The sequence below is a fragment of the Callithrix jacchus genome, chromosome 4 (genome assembly GCF_049354715.1).
Source record: "Callithrix jacchus isolate 240 chromosome 4, calJac240_pri, whole genome shotgun sequence".
NCBI classification, from domain to species: Eukaryota; Metazoa; Chordata; class Mammalia; order Primates; family Cebidae; genus Callithrix; species Callithrix jacchus.
The window spans coordinates 127,537,965-127,550,446 of NC_133505.1; the positions used below are offsets into that span (position 1 = coordinate 127,537,965).

Here is a 12,482-nt window from a genome sequence, read left to right on the forward strand (position 1 = left end):
TAAATAAGTCAATGAGTAAATGAGGAATACCTGTAAAGCCCTTTGCTCACTGTGTGGCATACAATAAGCACTGAAGATATTAATAGCGGTCACAGATAACGAGAACATGTTTTTATTACTGATGGTCTTTGAAACTGCTCTGCTATAGTTTCTTGATCACACTACAGACATATGATATTAGGCATGGGTGGGCCTATCAAGGATTACTGACTCCAGTCTCTGCTCATCAACCCCTTGCCAGAAATATAAGGAAACCATTTATTTAAAATATTAGGATGTTACTGACTTTTCTCACAACTTCACAAATGTGCCTATTTTGGAAAGAAAGATATACCAATATCTTCAAAAGTTATTTGTATCAGCTGATGTTTGCAAAAATACTGCAGATATTAATTTTTAGCAGAATTTTTTTTTTAGAACTACTGCAAGCCCTGTGGGCTTAAAATATAAACTGAAGATAAGGCCTTTTATAGTAGTAAACAGATAAAAGGCACAAAAAGATCAAGTGGACTAACACAGTATACCCTGGTTTATTCTTTCCCAAAGATTTAATTATTAATGCCCTTGCGAAATGATGATTTTTTAAATCTAACAACTCTTTATAAATTATGGAGAAAAAAGGATAAGGTAAGTTACTTTGTGTAGGTTAAACTGGAAGAGTTGACTTTTTTTTTTTTTTTTTTGAGACCGAGTTTCGCTCTTGTTACCCAGGCTGGAGTGCAATGGCGCGATCTCAGCTCACTGCAACCTCCGCCTTCTGGATTCAGGCAATTCTCCTGCCTCAGTCTCCCGAGTAGCTGAGATTACAAGCACGCGCCACCATGCCCAGCTAATTTTTTGTATTTTTAGTAGAGACGGGGTTTCACCATGTTGACCAGGATGGTCTCGATCTCTCGACCTCGTGATCCACCCGTCTCGGCCTCCCAAAGTGCTGGGATTACAGGTTTGAGCCACCGCGCCCGGCCGAGTTGACTTTTATTAATAACATTATGAGGCATGTAGAATAAAAAATTACCACAAAAGGTGTAGAACTTAATAAGTTACTTAAAGATTTGCATTAATGTCAAATCTCATACAGAAAGCTCTTGAGAGAAGGAGGATTTATGAATATAGTTGTCTCTACCCTTACTGGAGATCATCTTTTTATGTGTTGTGTCTTACCTATCACATATACATATATATGTGTGTTTATATATTATATATATATACGTGTGTGTGTGTGTGTGTGTGTGTGTGTGTGTGTGTCTGTATGTAATCTTCTTGATCAAAGTGATAGAAACAGAAACAACCTTTAAGCAATGTTTCTTCCAGTGTCTTCCTTCTGGAGTGGTCCATAAAATTAGAAACTCCTGAATGCAATCCCTAAAATTTTCAAATCCTTGGCACTGGCATTCTGGATTCTGATTACTAAGTTCCAAACATCACAGTTTTATGTATTCTAAAGGCTTTCAAGCTACTTGAGATTTTCTGCTACAATCTGACAACTCATGTCTCTGCCACGTAAATTCTGATTTAACAGGTCTGGGAAGGAGTCTCAATACATTAATTTTCATAAGTACCCTAAGTGATCCTTAAGATCAGGGAGTTTAGATAGTGTTTGTGGTTCTGGATAGAATGTGAAGCTCTTACAGATTCAGGACAGAGTATGTGGTTCTTGAAGATTTGAACTCATCTGAAGGTTACTTGGACATATGTGATTGTACTAGAGACATGACTTAGTCTTGGCCAGGTTAATGAGGAAATAGGTCCTGATCAGAAACAGTATAAGAGGATATTTCTGACCAAGGTGTGAAGGTAATGTCATTGACAGGTATTACTATGATATGATACATTAAGAAGTCTCAGAAGCTGGAGAAAACTGGTAGCTACACCATAGTCTAGCTATGCACTCAGAAAATTTCCTGTTTCCTTTGCTTGTATTCTCTACATGTTTTCTTCTGTTAACAAAGAAATATAAAGAAAAGAGGGATAGCAGAGGGATGCAGAAACTTAATAATTGCTAAGTTTTTTTAAGCACTTACTATATGCCAGATAATAGTCTAAAAGTATTTTACAAATATCATCTCATTTTAGTCTCCAACAGCCATATGTGATGAAGAGGTTAGCATAAAAGTTGAAGCAATGCACCTGAGCTCACACAGTGAGTGACAAAGTTAGAATTTGAAACCAGGTAGAAGCAAGTGAAACAAGGACAATGCAGAAAACATCTGCAAAACACAGTTGACACTGTGCTGAATACCTTTAACATATTTGCTCAGAGAGTGAACTGTTTTTACTATTATGTATACTTTTATCTTATAAAATCTTAGTATTCAATCAGATTTTCTCAGTCTGATCTTCATTCCTTACTCTGTCAACATCCTCTGGTAATAGCAGCTGCAATGGCACCAACAAAAAATCCCTCCTGACAATTTACTAATTGGGTTGAAATTAATCTGATTTTTTTCATAATTATAAATTCATTTTGTCATAATATGCAAGATTTAGTTGAAGCATTTTAATTACTTATTTGGAACCTTCAGAGCCTGATTTTTACAGAAAGGCAATCTTTTTCTAGGTTGGTATTTCAGTGAAGTTTGTCCCCATGTTGAATTCCCAAACTAAAGCCAAGATTGCTGACAGCCTATTAGCATGTTAGAGAAAAATACAATACAGTTAGCTAAAACACTAGGACATCTACATATGAACTATTATTAAACTAAACTGTCACTAAACCCGTGTGTGTGTGTGTGTGTGTGTGTGTGTGTGTGTGCTACAGATGAGTCGAAAGAATGAAGAAAGAATGAACTTAAGACTCTCTGGCTTGCTGGGATATTACAGACTATTTACTTTGTTGGATGTTTTTCTCCTTGGAATTATAATATCTAGACTTTCTGAACCATCATCCGTCACAGATAAAAATGTTCAGAATTCTGGGTTCAAGGACTGAGCTGTTTCTTCAGCGTATCTTCAGAGGCTGCCTTCTAGCTCAGTACTAGTCCATTAATCACCACAGTGTGAAAATGATGCACTTAACTGTTCTAATATCCAGCCTACATTCTTGTGTCTACAGGGATACTGTGCAACAATCAGACAGTATTTTGCTGATATTAACTTAAACCCATGGCATTCACATAATCTAGTATTTCAGTAGTTCAATCTAAAGAGCAAAAACAAGTTTTTCTTTCCCCCATAAGCCTGTTCTGCTTATTAGTGTTCATGCTATCTTCTGATCTAAGAAATTCTAACTTATCTTTTTAATATATTGATTTAGAATCATGAAGAACTCTTTAGTGAGCTATTAGAATTGTAGGCAATGAGTCTATACTCTTAATTACCAGATTTAAAATCTTGAATTTAAACCAAAGTGACTACAAATGGACTGATTTTTTCTCAATATTTAAAACTGCACACAGATTTTTATTTCTAAAATAATGCTTTTATCATGTTACTTTCTCTCAATATATGAAACTTAAATCAGGAAAAGAATTGCTTATCTTCAGTTTCTCAAGATAACTGATAATAACTGAAAGCATAACATATTTGTGGTTTTCAATATTTTGAAAATGAATTCAATTAGGCCCAATTATTTGACCTCATTTATAACAGTCAGAGGATTGATCTATTTATTTTTATATAATTATTCGATTTCTTCTTAAAAATAGTTTTATGTTAAAAGAAGTATGAGCTCATTCCTCCCACATAAATATATACAATGAAAAGTAAAAGTCTCTAGTTCTACTTTATCTTCATTCTTCCTGGAAGCAATCATTATGAAATATGTAGAGCCAGGGAATAATGTGATTAAATGATCTATACAATAATATTATTATGGCTGTGGTATGCAAGACAGGGTTTTGTTCTGCCACCCAGGCTGGCTTGCAGTGGTACGATCATGGCTCACTGTAGCCTCGACCTCCTAGGTTCAATTGATCCTCCCACTTCAGCCTCCTCAGCAGCTGGGCCTACAGGTGCATGCCACAATACCCAGCTAATTTTTGTACTTTTTGTTTTTTTTGTCGAGATGAGATTTTGCCATGTTGCCAGGCTGATCTCAAACTCCTGGGTTCAAGCTCTCCACTCACTTTGACCTCCCAAGATGCTGGGATTACAGGTGTAAGCCACTGCACCCTGCCTATATGAAGAATTATTAAGTCTTTTCTCCCTTTGTACAAATCTGAGATTTTGAATAAGAAAGTGTAAAACATAATTTCCAAGGTTCAATCTCTATAGCTACAGTTGAATGAGGAATTCTTAAATCATGTGACTATTTTTGACAGGGGATGTTTCTAGAATAGGCAAAATAAAATCAATTCATTAATCAATACTTCATTATTAGTATTACATGAATAAGTGAAAAATGCTGTACATATATATATATATATATGTACTTTGTTATCTATTTCAGGGCCAAATGGAGTAATTAAAAAAATGTGTAAATATATATTTAAATAAACTATAGCAGAGTTTATCTTACAGGAAAAATGAATGCCCATTAAAAGAAAACAGTGAATTTTGACACCTACCCACTGAAAATAAAACAACAAAAAAAGTCAAGTCATGGTATCAATCGAAAAAGCATTTTTCTTAATCTCTCAGATAAATGAAAACAAGGGTAAAAAGTAAGGTTAGTTCTAGAACACATGCTAAAATTAATTCCTTGCCTACATGTTTTTAGTTTAGCTTTAACCCAACACTGTTCAAATTTTAGTAATTTAACAGAGACTTAGGTCATAATCTCCTCCCCCCATTTAAAATCCTCTAGTTTTAAATTGATGGTATTATGCCAAAAACACAATGGAGAACGGTTTGGGACACATTTAGAGGTTACCATTTACAAACTCTGTTATAATTTTTCCTGCAAATAGTCAAAAGAGAGATAAACTATAAGTCAGCACTAATCAAATGTAAAGACAATGAAATTTAAAGACACTCTTGATAGAAAGAAAAATAAGTGGTAAGCTTTTAAAGAATTTAGTAATGTTTGTTATTTGATGTGAAATGAAGTTTATTCTCTTTCCCTTAATTTATTTACATTATTTACTTAACACTATCAACAAATATGTATTAAATACCTACTACCTGCCAGGTACTATCTGACATATTGTTGAAAATACATCAGTAAACAAAATAGGCCAAGTCACAGTCCTTATAGAGCTTACACATTTTGCCAGGTAAGACAGACAAAAACATATATAAAATAATTTCAGATGGTAATGAAAATTGTAAGAGAAACTAAAGAGGAATAAGATGTTGGAGAATTACAGGTTAGGGGGATATTCAGACAGATATGAGTACAGGAAAATTTCAGACTCTGAAATTCCTATAACTGACCACTATAGATGATGAAAATGTTTCTTACTGAAAAGAAACCTAAATTTTATATTCAACCTAATTTCAATTTGCTTAACACTTCCTGTATTCCAAATCACCTCTTAGAGAGTATCTTTTATTTTTCTATCTTAACTTTTCTTCTACAATATGTAGTCATTTGTCTCATCATTCTTTTTCATTAAGAATGTTTCTAAGATTATACTTTTAGTGATATATATTGAAAGTTTAAAACCTTTTGAATTCAGAATTTATGAAATAAAAATTCTTAATAATTTGGCAATCTTAAATAATCAGTGGCATTTATTTAAAGAAAAACATTGTTAAATGGAAAATAACCCTGGCAAGTACTTAATGGTAATTTAATTTACATAGAAACTGTATTGACCTACAGAAAGCCTAGCAAATGATGAATGTTGTTTTCATATGTATTCCTGTGGGATGGCAAAGGTAGTAAAGATAAGAAAAACATTTTAAGTTCGAAGATTTTTAACTTTAAACAAATAGCTGGATTTCCACCAAGAAATGCACACTGATATGTATTTATATCTCATGGACTTTCTAAACTCCCCAGCTTCCAAGTCACATTATTGTAATTGACAAAGTAACTCTATCTTGTTTAAAAATAGTAACAGATTTGGTGTTAATGTTTTAAAACGAGTGATATGATAAAATAGCCTTTCATAAAAATCTTTTATAAACATAGATGTTTAGAAAAATATTATAAAAATATAAAAGCATAGGAAATTCTTATTAAATATGTTTACAAAGTATCCAACCTCTGTACTCACACAATAAATTAAACTTTTATTGACCAAATAACCCATAGGAATATTTTTTAAATATTTCTTTTTTGGTACAGCACATGGGTTACAAGTAAAGTGTTGGATCCAGACAGCTTATTTCATATCCCAGTTTCACTTTAGCTACACCGTTTGAGGCAACATAATTTTATGCCTCAGTTTACTCACCTCTAAAATGGGGATAATAGTACCTATCTTAAAGCACTGGTTTTTAGGATTGGATGAGTGCCTAGAAAAGTATCTAATATTAAGCAACCAAAGTTAGCTATTAACTCAACATTTTTCTCTATATAAACATACTTACTTTTAAGAAAACTTGCAGATCCTGAGTCTGAGTGTGCTGTAGAATGTCTTGTTGTAAATGTTTGAATATAGCTATACAGATATACACTTGATAATCAGGACCAAGGAAAACACAAGTAGCAATATAATGGCATATTTCTATCCAATCTAAATAATTCCAAAAACACTGGGTTATCCATTGCAGGCAAATCTTAAAAAAAAAAAAAAAAAAAAAAAAAAGAGTAAGTTCATTTAAAAACTTCTAAAACCACATTTGACTTTTAAAAAAACATTAACCAATAACTCATACAAAAATAATGAAAAGCTTAGCATTTAATTGAAATACAAACACATTCTTCATACATGACTAACAAGGATGCTTCTCCTATTTGCTTCAGTTGCAAAAAAACCTTTCATGGTCTTGGAATTCAGGCCTTAAGGGTAACTGATAATGTTCATATTGCTCATGTACTTATCACTGAATGCCTTCTTTATTCATATTGTCCTCCTCTTACCCAAAACACCAATCTGCTCTCTACAGATAACAAATGCTAGGAGACTATTTTAATTCTGACATGGGAGTTTTTTTCTATCCTACCTACAATCACAGATGTATAATTATGCAGATGACAGATTGCAAAATGTTACATTAATGCAAATGGACTCTTCCTGGATCAGAAAACAATTTAAACCAAACAGAATTACGTAACATAAAAACTGGGACCTAATGCAGAGAATAGTTCAAAAATCAGACTTTTACAAAAATAATTTTTTCCTCTTAATTTTTTGAATAACATTTGTTCAAATTATAAAAGCAATGCATGCCCACGGTGGAAAACAGAAAAGTTTAAGGAAAAAACAATAACAATTAACAGAGATTATAAATATTGGTAACATTTTGATACATCAATGAATACTACCCATAATGGGTAAAGTTGAGTCCCCATCAAAAGATATGTCAGAGCCCTAACCCCTAGAATCTCAGAATCTGACTTTATTTGAAAACAGGGTCTTTACAGACATAATCATGTTAAAATGAGGTCATTATGGTATGCCCTAATCCAATATGACTGGTGTCTTTAAAGGAAGGGGAAATACAGTCACAAAGACAGGCACACAAAAAGAAGGCAATGAAAAGAAACAAATGGAGAACATCATGTGAAGTAGCAATATATATCTGCAAGCCAAGATTCTAAAGGCTTCTAGAAACCAGGAGAGAGGTAAGTAACAGTTCTTTCTTTACCTATGGAGTGAACATAGTCTTGTTTTTTGGTTTGTTTGTTTTTTTGAGACAGAGTTTCGCTCTTGTTACCCAGGCTGGAGTGCAATGGCGCGATCTCGGCTCACCGCAACCTCCGCCTCCTGGGTTCAGGCAATTCTCCTGCCTCAGCCTCCTGAATAGCTGGGATTACAGGCACGCACCACTATGCCCAGCTCATTTTTTGTATTTTTAGTAGAGACGGGGTTTCACCATGTTGACCAGGATGGTCTCGATCTTTTGACCTCGTGATTCACCCGCCTCGGCCTCCCAAAGTGCTGGCATTACAGGCTTGAGCCACCGCGCCCAGCCCATAGTCTTGTTAATACTTTGATTATGGCCTTTGGGCTTCCAGAACGGTGAGAAAATAAATTTCTGTTCTTTTAACCACCGAGTTCATGGTACTTTGTTACTATAGTCATAAGAAACTAACACAATTACTTTCCAATATTTTCATTTTCATTTATGATTTACAAATTACTTTACTTTCAAATAAAGATTCCCCTTACTAAATATCTCTTCTCCTTTAGTTTTATGTTTTTTGGGGATGTGGGGAAGAAAAGGAAAGAGATTTAATGGATTATCTCATAATGGATTAACTTCTCATAGGTATAGAGAATACAGAAATATACATTTTCCTTTTGTGTTCCATCATTTTGTTATTCTAAAAATATATTCTTAAATAGGTTCTAACAGTTGTTTTTTAAGTCCTTGATTCAACTTTTTGGCATGCAGATCTTGCTTTTAACTGACTTGAACAAACTAACATGCATTAGTTTGGTAGGGTTGATATAACAAAGAACCACAGGTGGAAGACCTTAAACAATAAAAAATTATTTTTCACTATTCTGGAGAAATCCAAGATCAAGCTGTTGGCAGGGCTGGTTTCTTCTGATGCCCCTCTGAGGCTCATAGATGTCTTTTCCCTATGTCTTCACATGGGCTTCCCTTAGTACATGTCTACGTCCAAATTTCCTCTTTAATAATGACACCAGCCATATTGGATTAGGGTCCAAGTTAATGAACTCATTTTAACTTAATTACTTCTTTAAAGGCCTTATTCAAATATAATCACTTTCTGAAATACTGGGGTTAGGCCTTCAACAGGTCAGTTTTGGGGAGGCACAATTCAGCCTATACAGGTATTACTGAATTTTTGTTTTCCAGACATTATTACTCATATCAATTATTTACCTTTAATAAGGATACTAATACTGTTCTCAGGTCTGATTTTCCTTTACAACTATAATGTTCCCCTCCTGTCATGTTCCAAAATCTTTCCACAGAGCCCATAAGTTTTAACTCAATATTAAAATACAACATATCTATGAATGCCCAACATTTGTCAACAGGCATTATATATTAAATACTCATTGGTCCTACCTTTACTGTTCACTTTGCATTAACAGGATGCATCTCCCAAATTTCAATATAGAGTGTAGGTTGGCATGCAGAGTACGTTACCAACTCTCCACTGCCACTCACCCCAACAAATCCCTGTAATATGGCTCTAGTGGACAAGGAAGAAATATCTCCTGCTCCCTCTTGACTAGTGAAACTGAAGAAGTCAGTAGTACTTTGACTAGAAGCAATAATTCTCTAATTGCCTGTTGCCCTTCTGCCAAGATTCTCTCTTTGTTCTTTGCTACAGCTATTAATGTCAATCAACTTAAAGCCATGCTGTGTTAATGAAAACCAAGAGTCTCTGGATAGATGAAGAAGGAGAAACCATTCAAGAATGAAAATAAATACAAAAGATCCTCAAAGCTAGAGAAAGCTAGTTTCTCTAGCTTTGAGGATCAAATTCAATTGCTAGTTTCAGGAGTGAATGGCAAGTTGATAAAGATGTGGGGTCTCAGCTTCTGTCCACTATTATACATAGTTTCTAAAGCAGTTGTAATTTTTTGGCATTTATATACATTCAAGCATTATTTCTGTACACTGTATTTTTCCTCCATTAAATGGATATAATACCTATATTTTTCCATCACATGGGAAGTATTGAGGAGGAAAAATGCGAGACTGTAACTGAAAGTACTTTGAAAAAGTGCTATATAAATGTTGTAACAAAGGTACAGATGTTATCATTTAATAAATATTTATTGAGCACCTAATACGTACAAGGTAATATTATCATTTATGTGAACAAAAGACTGTTTCAGAGTTTACACTTAAAGGGGAAACATCCTTTTTAAACATATGACCCTCTTGGCTTGGTAGAAATTATACTGGCTGTTACTCTATTTGCAAGTACTTCAGATTTCCAAAACACCATATCCCTGGCAAAATGCTGAGTCATAGATTTTAATCTCTGGGCAAGTAACTTCTGTATTTTATTTTTTTTTGAGACAGAGTCTCACTTCATCACTTAGACTGGAGTGCAGTGGCGCAATCTCAGCTCACAGCAACCTCTGCCTCCTGGGTTCAGGTGATTCTCATGCCTTAGCGCCTCGAGTAGCTGAGACTACAGATGTGCACCACCACACACAGCTAATTTTTGTATTTTTAGTAGAGATGAGGTTTCACCATGTTGGCCAGGATGGTCTTGATCTCTTGACCTCATGCTCCTCCTAACTCAGCCTCCTGAAATGCTGGAATTACTGGCGTGAGCCACCGTGCCTGGCCCACTTGTGTATTTTTATAATGGTCTGATTATCAACTGATAATCTACAATTCTAATAGGAAGAAGGAATAGTATGTGTCCAAACAGACATGATGTAGTTTTTTAACAATTATTCTGAAATTTTTTCAAACATAGAAAGGAAGGTAGAATAGTACATGAACTAGACAATTTCAAATTTTGATTGACTGATAAGTCTCTTAAGTTACCTTCCCCCTATAAGTGCCCGCCTCCTTTCCTCTGTCCCTTTTTCCTACGAAAGATGTTTCCTCCAACTGCATGTATTCCATTGTAGGCAAACCATAATTTATTCAACCAAGCCCCTATTCATGGACATTTGCACTGTTTCTAGTTTTTTGATATTATAAATAGTACCACTAAAACATATTTGTGCATATGTATTTTCAAATTTTTTCTAGTATATTCCTCAGATAGAGCTCTACAAATGAGATTTCTGGGTTAAAGAGTAAATGGACATGTAATTCTGCCAGAAAATGACAAATTACCGTTTATATGTCTCAAAAATATATTATTATATTTTCAAAACCCATCAGTTGAGTCCTTTTATTCACTGGAAAAAAAGTTATTATCAATAATTATAAAATGGGTTTATAAAGAAAGTGAAAAAAAGCTAATTTTGTTTTGTGGTAAACCAGCATTCCATGCATAGTGTAGAACTAATTACACTTTAAAAGACAACTGAATTACTTTTTAGGCTTGTAAGAAAGGAAAACCACTTGCACAATATGCATTAAAATCTACCACAGCTTTCCTAGGCAATTTTGTTCTTGAACCATACTTAAGATTATGCCAAAGGACATTAAGATGTCATACTGAAAAGCACGTTATTTTATCTGAGGTGAATTTTTCCTCCTTGTAAATAGAATTAAAAAACAATCTTCAAAGCTCTCATTAGAACATTAAGTCAAAAAAGTTTGGTTGAAACAATTACCTCCAGACCCTGGATTAAGCCAAAATAGGTATGATTTCTAAATGATAAAATTTTCTGATTCAAATACACTATTTTTTAACAAGTCTTCTGGCTTCATTTGCTTTCATCATAGAAAGAGCATCAGTAAAGAGTTAGGAAGAAAACTGACTTTGGAATAAAAGTGGTTTCAAGTCCTTACACTATCTGAATGACCTCCATAAGTCAATTCACTTCATGGATCCTGAATTTCTCCATCTGTTACACAATAAAGGTTTAAATTTTAAACAAAAAAGGAACCACTCTTTATATTATAAAGCAACATGATAAACCTAAGACTGTTTTTGTTGCCCTTCCAGGCAAGACATTGTGTCAGAAACTCAAGCGACCTGAAGTGAGGCACATACATCCATAACTGTAAAGATCTTCAACTAATAAGAGCAAGGTAAAAAAAAATACAAATAATGATTCCACAGAGTAAGACGTGTTTCTACTAAAAGAGGGGCACAGAAGCAGTATACAAACACAAAGCAGAATTATCTACTTGTAGAAGATCCAGAATGCTTCTATTTATACACACATTAAATAATAAGTACCGACAAGCAAAAACAACTCACAGAAAGGGAGGTTTCTTTTCAAGGAGCAACATCCACAATATTAGGAGAGAGAAGGCATACACATTTGTAAAGACACATTTATACATCTGACTCTGAACAAAGGCCATTCCCAGCCTTCATGTCCTGATTAGCATTTGTATAATTTTACATTTTCAAAAAGCATTGTGTCACAAAAAAAAAAGGAAAAGTTTTTTATAATCCTGCTTTTATAATAGGGGGAAAAAACAGCAAATGAGAAAAACCCAGCAGGTGTTTAGCCTTTATATCCAGGGGATTGTCTGAGTTAACCTAATTGTTGACATAGTACAATACAATAATCAATGATATGCAGGATAGTGACTCCAAGGAATTATAAGAGATGAATCATTAAAGATACATGGTACTTCTTAAGCCAGGAAAATGAACAAAATACAGTAAAAACTTTTTTAACAAAAGATAAAATTGGTCAAAAAGTTAATTAGAATACATGATCTTCCATTGCTCATTTTAAAAGAATATATATTCAATTTTCTATTTTCTTCCCAAACTCCGTTACTACTAAAAGAAACTCTACAACAAATATGGATTGCTTACTACATTTAATTTTTTGTACTCTAGTTGAGCTTATTTTTACTTTAGAGATCTGTGTATTTCATTTAGCAATCTGTCCAAAAACCCTTCACTA

General features: G+C 33.9%; 1 protein-coding gene across 7 annotated transcripts in view; it reads right to left on the reverse strand.

The window, feature by feature from the left end:
• Positions 1-12,482, reverse strand: part of TBC1D32 (TBC1 domain family member 32) — a 245,006-nt gene that overhangs the window by 9,876 nt on the left and 222,648 nt on the right. For all 7 annotated transcript variants that reach the window (XR_013534904.1, XM_078370769.1, XM_078370771.1 and 4 more), the window contains one exon: positions 6,418-6,606. Coding sequence is in view for 6 of the 7 variants with exons in the window: in XM_078370769.1 (XP_078226895.1) it covers positions 6,418-6,606 (189 nt within the window). In the remaining variant the exon portion in view is untranslated. The remainder of the gene's footprint in view (positions 1-6,417; positions 6,607-12,482) is intronic.